Source organism: Solanum dulcamara, chromosome 9 (assembly GCF_947179165.1).
Source record: "Solanum dulcamara chromosome 9, daSolDulc1.2, whole genome shotgun sequence".
NCBI classification, from domain to species: domain Eukaryota; kingdom Viridiplantae; phylum Streptophyta; class Magnoliopsida; order Solanales; family Solanaceae; genus Solanum; species Solanum dulcamara.
The window spans coordinates 10500163-10513271 of NC_077245.1; the positions used below are offsets into that span (position 1 = coordinate 10500163).

General features: G+C 30.7%; 1 protein-coding gene and 1 pseudogene across 2 annotated transcripts; both read left to right on the top strand.

Moving 5' to 3' along the window:
* Positions 1-1332: 1332 nt before the first annotated feature.
* LOC129903524 (uncharacterized) lies at positions 1333-3597 on the top strand (annotated as a pseudogene).
* Positions 3489-4298, top strand: LOC129903920 (uncharacterized). 2 transcript variants are annotated; one of them, XM_055979439.1, is made up of 3 exons: positions 3489-3716; positions 3784-3852; positions 3938-4298. In XM_055979439.1, the coding sequence occupies exons 1-3, from the start codon at positions 3627-3629 to the stop codon at positions 4157-4159; spliced, it is 381 nt and encodes a 126-aa protein (XP_055835414.1). In that variant the 5' UTR covers positions 3489-3626; the 3' UTR covers positions 4160-4298. The 2 variants fall into 2 exon arrangements, with proteins under 2 accessions (XP_055835414.1, XP_055835415.1); XM_055979440.1 differs by lacking the exon at positions 3784-3852.
* The last annotated feature ends 8811 nt before the right edge of the window (positions 4299-13109 follow it).

Genomic DNA, 13109 nt, shown 5'->3' on the forward strand with positions numbered 1-13109 from the left:
GCGAGACAGTTAGACCAACTAGTGAGGGTTGGGTGGAATCATTGAACGGTTAAGGTTGCTAGGTGGGGACTAGTGGGGTGAAGGAATAACAGTAAAGTGGGTCCCTAACCCACAGTTTTAAGTTGTGACTAGGGTGGTAGTGGAACCGTGTTGTTTAGGGTGGTGAATATCCTAAGGGTGAGAATAAGGAGTATACTTATTAGGCTGGGGTGGCTAAATTGAGGAAGTTTAAGTATTTGATATCTCTTAATTCTCTGTTCATATATTATACGGTAGATATCAAATTAAACGATGATACCTACCAGTACGTGTTGTTTGTACTGATACTATTCTTGCTATGCCACTTGACATATTCTGATTACAGGGTCAGTTATATTTCGTAGGTGAAGACGAAGACGATCCTCCAGCAGCTTCTATTTTTCCTTTATCTTGGTGGAAGCTGAGTCCTTGACCTCATATTTTATTTATACTCTGAGTAGCTCTTGTACCTCTTTAGACTAGTATCCTTTGGGGGTTCGCATAATTGAATAAACTGATCTTTAATAGAGTTTTCTTTGGAAATTTTTGGTTAATTTTCAAGTTTGTCTTAAATTTCGCAAATGTTCTTATATAAGGAGTTAAGAGTTCTCCTGCTCAAGTCATAAAGTGGGTGCCCGCAAGGCCCGATGGGTTGGGTGGTGACATGTGAGTACTTAGATGAGTTTAGTTAGACTAAATTTTTAATATTGCTTCATGAAAAAAAATTAAAATCTTTGATTATATGGTAATTCAGACATGAATACAAACTATATATTTTTGTCCATGTTTTTAAATAATGCGTGTGTGTGTGTATATTATGGGTTGTATTTATATTTAAAAAATATTAAAGTTGCATTTAAAACAAATTCATGTAATTAAGTATTATGGAGATAATAATTTTTTCTAACAATAAATAGAAGTGAAGACACGAGGGTGTGCACATAATTAAACTGTATAGTTCTAAAATCTCATACATATAACTAAATTCTTCAAGAATTAAAACCAACATAATTCAAATTCAAAACTACTTTGGACTTGTATGATAATTTATATTTTTATTGGTTCTATTTAGTATAACAATCCTAATAGATGCTATTTTTGCTTCTCGCATGGCAGATGAAGGTGGAGATTCAGATATGTACACTATTAAACTACGCTATAATGGTCGGTGGGTGTTTGAACCAGAGATGAACTATGTTAGTGAACAAATAGCTTGTTATGACTATTGCAAGAGAGAAGAAAATTCTATTATTTAGATGAGGCGGAGTATGAAAATGTTGAGAGTCAATGATAGAAAAGTAAAATTTTGATTTAAGTTTGGCCTTATTTTGAGACAAGCATAAAACTTTTATCAACCACCTTTTTTATGAAATACCCGACAATAAAGAGGTAGAGATATTTGTCGAGCACACAAATGAGGATCAGTGGAACTATGATGTGGTTGATTCCGAGGGTGGCCCAGTACTACATGATGAAGAAGGTTTGATAGATGTCGATGTAATCGAGAAGAGTGATGAGAATGATTCGACAACTGAAGCATGTGAGTCATTTCATGACTCTGATTATTCTTTGGAAGAAGTTGATTTGATTTTTGATAAAACCATCAACTCTACTGTAGAGAGGATTGGTGTTACTGGAAAAAGTAGAGATAATCAAGTCAAAGGAAAAACTGTTGAGCTTGGAGTTTCCTCAAATATGTTGGCTATGTTTTCGAATGACACTCAAGAAGATGACTTTGCTATATCAGATGAGGAATTGATGAGTTTGCATGGAGATTCTGACGATGAAAATCATAAAAGATCTATTGTTTTCAACGCAACTAGGGATTTGGAAGATTCAAATTTTAAGTTTGCACTTAATATGATTTTCAGTAGTAGCAAAGAATTCAAATGGGCAGTTGAGGTATATTCTGTGATTCAAAAAAAAGATATCAAGTTTAAAAAGAATGAAAGTAGAGATCTAGGGCAACTTGTAAGGTGTCAAACTGCAAATGGTTCATATTCGCATCAAAGGCTAATCAAGATGAGTCTTTCATGATCAAGACAATAGGTCCGGACCATTTCTGTGGCAATCAAAGAGATAACCAAACTATTGACTCTGGATTTTTAGCTAAGAAATACGTAGAAGAGTTTAGAATTAATCCAAATTGGGGTGTGAGAATTTCAAGCTCATGTGATGAGGACTCATAATTGTACCATTTCACGAAATCAAGCTTATATGGCAAAGAGGAAGGCATTAGATCTAATTACAGTTACTAAAGAAGAGCAATTTGAGATGTTGTGGGATTACTGTGCTGAAATAAAGAAGAGTAATCCAGGGACTACATGTATTTTGAAGTTGGACGAAAATTCAAAAACAATGGTCAATGATAGAAAAAGATTTCTAAGACTCTATTTGTGTTTTACAGTTTGTAAACAGGGGTTCTTAGCTGGATGTCGACCCATAATAGGGATTGATGGATGCCATTTGAAAGGGAACCAACAAGGGGGGCAACTACTAACAGCAGCAGGCATTGATGGAAAAAACAACATGTATCCTATTGCATTTGCAATAGTGGAAGATGAACTGAAGAAAACTTGGAGTTGGTTTCTTACACTTCTTGACGAGGATCTAGGCATTTCACAAAATCCTTCTGCTTGGACTTTCATTTCAGATAAGCAAAAAGATTTAATTCCAGCATTTGATGAGACAATGCCACATGTTGCACACAGATTTTGTGTGAGACATCTGCACAACAATTTTAAGACTGAAGGTTATGGAGGACAAGCATTAAAAGATGTCCTATGGAAAGCTACCAGAGCAACTACAAAAGCTGAATTCTCCAAGCATATGGAAGAAATGGGAAAATTAGATCCAAAAGCCCCTGAATGGTTCATTAATAAGCCCCCCATCCACTGGTCAAGAGCTTTTTTCTCTCCCTTTTCAAAGTGTGATGTGTTATTAATTAATTTGTGTGAGTCATTCAATAGTGTACTTCTACCGGTAAGAGATAAGAATATTTGGACAATGATTGAATCAATTAGGATCTACATGATGTCCAGACTTCAAAAGAACAGAGATAAAATGATGAAGTATTGTCAGAGAATCTATCCAAAGATCATACTGAAGCTAGAGCAAAATAAGGCTAAAGCTGCAGAATGTATTGACACTAAATCTGATCAATTTCACTATCAAATTGAGTACATCTATCGTAGAATATTCTCTGTTGATCTCAAGGAGAAAACATGTTCTTGTACGAGATGGAAATTAACAGGAATACCTTGTAGTCATGCTATTGCAGCTATATGGGTTAAGAAGGATGAACCTAACATGTATGTTCATAAATGCTACATAGTTGAGCAGTATATGAAGAGTTATAACCCATCCATTTTGCCAATTGTCAGCTCTGATCAATGGTCTAAGACGAGGATAGAACCACCACTTCCACCCATATACAAGGCACAACCAGGTAGACCAAAAAAACTAAGGAAGAGAGGAATTGATGAGACAACACAAAAAGAAACAAATTCTAGAAAACTTACCTTGTTAAAAGTATCAAGAAAAGGCAAAAAAAGAAGTGTGGATCATGTGGAAACTTAGGGCGTAATAGTAGAAAATGTCCTATTCTTATGGGAAGAAACCAATCTGAAGCTTCACATCAACAAATACATCAGCAAGTCAAAAAAGAAGGCCCTTCTACAACTAGTAATGCAACAGAAGTAAGTAATTCTATAAATTGGTTCTCTTCATCAAGTGTAATAGTACTAAAATATAATTTTATTGTAGATTTCAAGCACTATTATTGAGAATGTGGCATCAAGGCAATCCAGTTCCTCATTTGTGACTAAACAAGCTGTAATTATCTTTCTTGTTGTCTACTCATGCTGTATGTATTTAACCTTACTAGCTGGCTTATTTATTTATTATTTGTATATTGTAGGTCCATCAACTTAAGCAGACAAGGTTACCTCAAGAACAATTGAAGAGTTATACATTCATTTTAGAAGAATTTGGTGAGCATTCCAGAGAAGGTACAAGATCACTTATCATCCAGAAAATGGAAAAACAGTATGTCCTATTGTCAAGATTACAAGAAGCGCTTTCTCAAAACAGTAAGAGAGTAAGAAGTGACCCGCGAGCTCAGAAGAAATTTGTCCCTTAAATAGAAAAGTTAAAAGAAAGCCAATTGTATTACAGACATGAGTTTAGACCTAGATCTTTTTTATGAATTTAAAGTTGATTATCTTCTGGTGACATGTATATGATTGTGTTTTTCCTTTTAAAAATTGAATGCAACTTAAATAACTATCTTTTATTCTTCTTGATCTTAACTTGAAATAAACCATCCTTTTTTTGTAATGCTTCTCTATAATTTGATTTCAGTTCAAGGGAGAGGACTACAGATACAATCGAAACAGCGACTTTAAGCAAAATGTTCTAACTAATGAAGATAATTACTATAATAGACGACAAATATTTTTATAATTAAATTCAAAATCTAACTAAAAAATTTCATCAGCTTACCTAAGAGATACTCGTTAACAAGTATCTAAACAATTAAACTTCAGTCTTAAGCAAACAACATATCAAACATCACTCTGTACCTTTAAGGTCTTCAGTTGTCAAGCTCGTGAATAGTAGAGGATCCGAATCGTTGAACTTATTTACTTTCCTGTTTCAAGAAGAAACAACACTTCAATTGTAGACAACAATATTTGCAGATAGAGATATCAAAACTGAAAACATGCCCATAACAATCAACTATAAGAGATATCCACGAATGATAATCTATAAGTGTAAGAATGTTGTTTTTCTACTTTAAATGGGCAGCAATAATATGTAAAACTTTATGACGTTTGAGAAATCAAGTTGTGAATTTTTATTACTGAAATTCACTATTTCACCAAGAAATAGTTTTGTTGAACCCAAGCTGCAGGCTTCAATTTAGACATTCATTTGATCTTCTCGGTTAGTGTTAATTAACCATTCTATAATGACAGCAGTCCAACAGTCTTGTCAAAGGCTCATTCAAGGTGAGCTTAAGCCCCAAACCGCAAAAATTATAACTTTTTTCTTAAATTATAGAAACTAGTATCATAGAAATAGTATTACCTAGTTTAAAAGTGGCAAAATTCAAAGTGGAACTCAACTTTGAAATTTCAAAGCTCAATTTTTTCATCACTAGTCGAAATTGTATAATCCAATATTTTATAGCGTATAGGTTTCAAAAATATCAAGGGAGAGTATTAGCAATTTTTGAGAGGAATATATATGAATTTAGGTGAAACAAAAGAGCCATAAACACATTTCTTTCACAGCCGAGCCCATCACCTACTAAACTTGAGCTACCATGGAAGACAAAGCTTCAACTATGCAAATCAGATAAAACACCAATTTGAAAGCTTGATCGAAAAATCAAATAAAAATAGCAAATTTCAGAAATCAAAATGTCTTTTACGGGGTATGTAAAAAAAACAAGAACAAAGAGGAATAAAAAGAGTACCATAGGCCCCTAACTGGAACTGAAAAGTGGAGAAGAAAATTCGATTTGCCATGACTGGAGCAAAAACCATCCTGAAATGAGCTCCTTCATGAATTTTCTCTTCGAATTTCGTTAGATTTAGATACCGTTTGAATGGCTGGTCAACTTTTTACTTTTGACTTGTTTGTCTAATGCTAATTTTATATTTGTCTAATGCTAATTTTATGCCAAAGTTTTTAAAGTCAGTAAAAATGAAAAATTAGAATTTTTAACTTTTTTTCCTAAGTGGTTAAAGTCATTTTTTTTACCATATAAATTACTTTTATATCCCTTATATTTTAATTAAATTTCCAAATTACCCTTTTTATTCTTTTAATCCTAAAATTCAAACACTTATTTTCAACATAAGCACTTTTATCCAAACACTCAACTGCTTATTTATAAAAATAACTTTCAGCACTTCAAAGTTCTAAAAACGTTTCATACATAAAAGTTACTTTTTAAGCCCATCCAAACGGATGTGAATTTTAGAGTTAAAAGAATAAAAATGATAATTTGGAAATTTAGTTTAAATATAAGGGATATAAAAATAATTTTTATGGCCAAACAAAATAACTTTAAGCACTTAGAAAAAAAGTTAGAAATCCTAACTTTTCATTTTTGATTGACTTTAAGAATTTTATGACTTAAAACACTTAGAAACAAAATGGCTTTAAACACTCAATTTTCACTCATTTTTATAGACAAAAGAAAATCAATCTCTCCTCACCTCATCTCACCTCAAACCCTTAAAATGACCATACATAATACGTGACCCATTTCTTAAACGTTATTGGTGTCCTTTATTTTTCTAGTCTTTTATGGATTCATGCGGCATTTTTTTTCTTATTTAGGATTTAAAATCGAAAGCTCTAAAGCAGATGATAAAAATAATTTTATTTTCAAGATTTAAATAGTAGTACCAAAAAAAAGATTTGTTTCTTTTCTTTTTCATCATTTGTTTAGATACCAAAACAAAAACAGTCGGAAAAAAGAAATATATCAAAATATGTAAATGTACAAGTAAATTCTTTAAACATATTCTGTCATGAACATATAATTCATCATATCAGTCTGGTTGAACTTGAATCCATATATATATATAATTCCAAAACACATGATCAAATAAATAAAAAAGAAACAAAGAAATACAGTTGGCCTAGCTAGAAGAGAAACTGTTAGGTCTCATCTGATGACGGCGGAGCCGCCGTAGTGTTAGGATGGACTTTTTTGAATATTATTTTCATGGGAGAAAAGCAACCACCACCTGAAGACGATGAAGAAGAAGATGACGAATTTTTGGGCTTCTTAATTTCCGCAGCTTTAGTATCGTCCATTTTCTTCATGACCTTCTCCTTGAATTGTTTCCTTGTCACATAAGCTTCCGCAAGATAAGCACTAGCACTAGCCATTATAAGATGGTTAATAAGGCTGAAAATTTGGAGAAATCGACCCTTGAGGAATTTAAGAGTATGGTTAATGGGGAATATATGGATCAAATTATAATAAAGGGGGTATTTATAGATAAATATTATTTATCTATTTCATAGGCTTGGGAATACGCAAAGAGTGATCCAGTTTTATGAAAGCAACATGTGAATTGAATGTTGTTGTGTCTCCGTCCATCATTATCAACGAATAACATTAACAACTATCACCATTGTTAATATCAATCGTCATTAATTATCATTAGTCATCATTTATAATTACTACAATAATATTGTACCATTAATCACTATCGACAATCACCATCATAGTCGCTACTATCATCATTCATCACTATCATCATTAGCTATTACTATCATCCACACAACTATCAGCCGTCATCATCAACTATTACTACAAACTACTATCATCACTAGCTACTATCCACAATACCACACCAAATATTACTATCAACCATCATCACCACTAACTATAGGCTTGGGGAATACGTAAAGAGTGACCCAATATTTCGAGTCTGTGAAAGCAACATGTGAATAAATGATAAGTAAGTAAAATTTGACTTGACTTTCCTCTCATTTTCTTTTACTTTTTGTTCAGAATTATGCCGTCAACAATGACGTCTCAACGTATTTCCAAAACAAGTACATTTCCTTTTTTTTATTCTATATTATTGAGTATAAATTGGATATTGCATTAAAAAAAAGTTTTCACTAGCAAACAGAAAAATCAGCAAATTTGGAAGGTATTATTAGACAAGTTCTGGTTCAATAAAATAATGAAAGTTTAATTTTAAGGCCGAAAATTAATTTAAATGAAATTAAAATAGTGATTTCAGTTTTGGTTGTATTTGCTAAGGTAGTGATCTCATTTGCTTTTATTTGCGAGTAGTATTTTGAAATTCCTCCATTTACCAAAATAACGATAGAAAAGGAATAATAATAAAAAAAATTGCTCAAGTGATTGAGCATCTCCATCATTAATCAATAGTTTAAAAATTCGAGTCATCCTAAAAAGTAAGTGGGAACATGCTATATAATTGATCCTCCTAAAGTGTGGAGCGGGGAAAAATCATGATTAGTAATAAGGGATAATAACACTTTTGATCCATAGTTACTCTAATTTTCATCTTTTTGATATACGAGTACTCAACATATTTATCAACAAGGATTGTGCATGATGGATTGTTTAGTATACTTTTGTCGTTAATAAGAGATTTTGAAAATATGTTATATTTAGACTATTTTTAAAAGTACATTACTTTCAAATGTGGAGTAACAATACACGTTTAACATACCATATAATTAAGTAATTAAATGATGAAACAATTAATACTTCAGAAAATTAATACGTGATCGTTCACAAATAAAAAGATCAAAAGTGCATATTCCAAGTAATCGAAGATTGTATTTAGTTACATATCATAAGGACTAAAATTTTAAAAAACTTACAATAAAATTAAGGGATCAAAAATGCTAGTAACCATAATAGTGAGCAAACCTTACTGATTTTTTTTAAATAATTTGATTCTGATCTCATAGTTGACCAGTAGGTAAAACTACTTTTAGTTAAGAGTTTTTAGGTAACACAACTTGTCAACACACTATTAATTTGGCCTATATGATCCTTTTATTTTTAGGTATCTAAAGTTCATTGCATAAGAATTATTAACTTTTAATAGGTCAAGGAATGGATTTAATAACTTCCTTGTAATGAGTTTCCTTAATTAGATTTCCTTTCTTGGTCAGGAATCAGGATATGTTAAATATATTATTTGTCACGTCGAGGATGAATATGATTTTCGAATTACAGAGAAATATAAAATTTAAAGATATAGTAACTTTTTTCTGAAAGAAAAAAATAATGTGTTACTTTTTTCAATTTGTTTGTTTGATTTTGACTTGATACGAAATTTAAAAATATAAATAATACTTTTGAATTTTCTAATTTTAAACTAAAAATATGTAAAATATGAATTTTGTTAAGTAAATGAATCTCAAGTCTAACTCAATTTTTTTTTAAAAACGAATGTGTTGTAGCTTCCTTCTTCTCCATATTCTTCATCTTCTCCTTGTGAAGCTTTGTCATGACATAAGTCTCAACAAGATAACCACTATTTGTCGACATATATATTTTCGAAGAAATTAAATTCTGAAGCGCGCAACAATTATTTTTCAGATTTTAGCAAAAACAAAATATGGAAGAAAATTATTATGGTATATACACACACACAAAAGGGTATGAGCTAAGAAATTTCGTGGTATTGCATTATTCATTAGATTTGGCTGTTTTTGTTGAAGGATTATTTGTTTGACAACCTTGGAGCCAAAGTAAAACTAATTGACTACTTAGCTTTCTTGTGGCAAACGCGAATAGGAATTATTTGTCCATATCTTCTTGGAAATTCTTCGAATGTATTTGAGCCAAAATTTTAAAGTGATAGAAAATAAATTACAATCACAAATAAAATATGAAGAAATATAATTTCATTGATAAAATAATGTGGATACAAATCTGTTTATCCTATGGTTCTTCTCTCCTAATGTTTCTCCTTGATTCGAGAGAGGTTAGTAGCATATTTCTCGAACATAGCATGATTTCGATCTTCTTGAAATTCATTTGATCTCTATATAAAGAGGATTTCGTAGATCTTCAACTTCGGTCACATTTTGATATGATTTTTGTGATTATTTCATTAATTGAAATTTTCTAGATGACTTTTCAAGAAAATAGAAGTATTCTTAATATAGAAATGAACAAGAATTTAGGGTGGATTAGATCCCAAAAACGTTTAGCCTACCATCTTATGACATAATTAAGGCCCCATTTCCATCGACTCATGGGGTTAAGATTGGATATTTAAAGATCGTGTTTCTTGTCCAAATTTAGCTAATTAAGGATTATTTTTTTAAAAGAAATCATTTTCCTACCTTTAATTAGTTTTGTCTGCGTGCAACTTGAGTGGAAGAATTTGGAGATAAATTTAGCTGCTGGGACTAGCATGTTGTTGCCTTGGGCACCAAGTTCATGTTTGGACTTCCAAATAAATAAAAAAATGAACCAACTCAACTTATATTACTTGAAGCAAAAACATGAATGATTGACTATTTTTTTTTTTTTGGAGGTAGGGTGACATAATGGTGGAATCAAGATTTTTGAGTGGTTCAAAATATGAAGACGTATACATAAGAAGTCGAAGGTTCAATAAATATCATACATAAATTTAATTATATATATAATATAATCTTTCATTAAAAAAATCGAATAATCAATTCCCCGATCCTACCTAGCTCCCCTTAGGAATGGATGTCATGGACAGTGTGAGGGGATATGTAGGAATTAGGATTGTTGTTTCAATTTGACCTCTCGACAACAAGCTAAGATCCTGTTCGAGATGCTATGTTAAGAAATCAATATACATCAAATTTCTCAATATAACTTCGTCTGTTCAAATACTTTTAAATTATTGTCATTTGTTTAAATATTTTTAATTATATAGTAAAATAATAATTATAAAAATGGAGAATGGTCTAAAATGTCCCTCAACTATTTGAATTGGTACTAAACTACCATCCATTCACCTAATGAGTGTGAACCGTTAAAAATAAGGATATTTTTGAGCCAAAAAATTGACGTCAGGGATATTTGGGGGCTAAAAGATGGACAAAGGATAATTTTATACCAATTCAAATAGTTGAAGAGTATTTCAGGCCCTTCTCCATTATAAAAAATATATAATATAATAAAACATTGAAATCAGTTGCAAAGAAACATATGTTATTAGGACTGAGGTGTATATGAACTATATTAGTAAATTATGAGTAGAATATAATTATGAAAAATTCCATTAATTATTATTTTGGCCAAAATGGAAAAAGATTTAAGTGCAGTAGTAGCGATGACTATTTCATTATTGTGGATTAATTAACATAACCATATTGAAGTTTATCTTATAGAGTAATGATGAAGTTTAGCATTAATTAAGGAATGTCTGTTTTAACTTTGAAATACACAAAATAAACACATGGAACAACACAGAATCCATGACAAATTAAACAAGTTCCTTCTTTCTTGGACGTTATTGCTGCCCTTTAGTTTAACAAGTGTAATCTTTTCTTCTTCTTTTTAAAATTTGTCACTGGGTATTTCATTATTTGAGAAGGAAAATTCAAATATAGGAATTTTAAGTTGAGTGATTTTGCTAAATAATTAAGTGATATTTTGAGATTTTTTACTCCACTGTAAATTTCAGTGGTTGTAACCTTTTCATGTGAGCCTATCAACTAACTAAAATGCAATAAGCCGATAGATAATTAATCTATAAGTATTTCGAATAAGACTTGCTTCTTTTCTTTTTCATTTGTTTAAATATATATATATATATATATATATATTCCCAAATTAAAAGACAAAAACTAACAGAAATTAATATAAGTATCAAAATTTGCAATATAATACCCTTAATGTATTAGATATGGTTCAGAAGTGCCCTCTTTCCACATATTGGATCAAAAATGCCCTTAACGTATAGAAATGGTTCAAAAATACCCTCCTTTCACCTATTGGATTAAAAATGCCCTTAACCTATTAGAAATGGTTCAAATTTGTCCTCCTTCTACCTAAAAGTATATTTATTGCAACTATTAAATATAATTTAATATGCCCCGTGAGATCTTAATATATTTTATCAATAAATATAATATTTTTAGAACATCAAAATAATTTTTTAAAATTTTTTGTAGCCTTCAAATTTGAATAAATTAAAACTCAACTTTTTAATTCATTTTACTTCTATTAGCATCTTAGTTATATATTTTTTCCATTGTCCAACAATTTTCGTCTTTTAAAACTATTGAGTTTTTTTATAAATTATGTTAACTGATATTGTATTTACACTTAGACAAAAATTCAACAAAAAATATCTTTATATGGGCATACATAATGAAATTTCTCTTATTCGTGACTAAGACAATATTTTTATACAACATACATTCGGATTAATTCACACGTTAGTTCATATATTTAATTTAAAGCAAATACTTCTATTAGGTAAGACAAACAAGCAAGAATTTTTCAAAAAAAATACAAATAAAAAAACTAAATAATTTTCAAAGTACTGTTGAAAAAATTATTGACATATATAATTAGAATTAGTAATTTTTTTAGTCATTTCTAATATGTTAAGGGAATTTTTTTATCTAATAGATAGAGGGAAGGACAAATTTGAACCAATTCTAATAGTTTAAGGATATTTTTGATCCAATAGGTGCAAGAAGACAATTTTGATCTATTTTTAATACCTTAAGGATATTTTTGATCCAAAAAGTAAAAGAAAGGACAAATTTGATCCAATAAATGGAAGAAGGACATTACTGAATCATTTCTAATGCAGGGCATTATTGAACTTTTTGTTATTTATTTCATAGGCGTCGGGGAATATGAGATAAATAAAGAGTGAGTCAATTTTTCGACTGTCACTATCTTTTCTTTTAAAACCATAGATAAATAATAACAACGAAAAAGGGCCAAAATTACCCCTGAACTTTGAAAAATAGTTTATTTATGCCCTTCGTTCTACTTTAGGGCCAATTATACCCCTACCGTTATTGTAATGACCTTGAGGGTGATTTTTAAAAATTTGTACAAAATACGTGTGAACAGTAACACGCGTGAGCAGTAACACGCGTGAACAGTAACACTCATGAACAGTAACTTTTTGGGCAGAAAATGCCCCTTTCTTCCCATTTCAATATTTTTCATCATTTGTTTGAGTTCTTGAACTCCTTGATGTGATTTGAGAAGAGATTTTCGAGGCAAAGTGTTGGGTAAGTGATTTTTGACCTAAAACCTTCCTTTTTCATTAAGTTTTTGACGATTTTAACTCTTAAATTTTAGTTTCAAACCCCAAAAATCTTTGTTTCTTCCCTAATCCGAATTTAAGGAAAATTGTGATTTTCAACTCATTTTAAGCTCTATTTTTATGGGTTTTTCAACTATGAGTTCCTTATTACCAATAGAATGGAATTGTTCAATAAATTTTCAGATTTGACCCTTTTCGAAAATAGTTAATTTTTGGATCATTTTACCCCCGGTTCCGAAACCTATCAATATGGGTGTCATTGGACTCCTTGTGATGTGTATGTTTCAT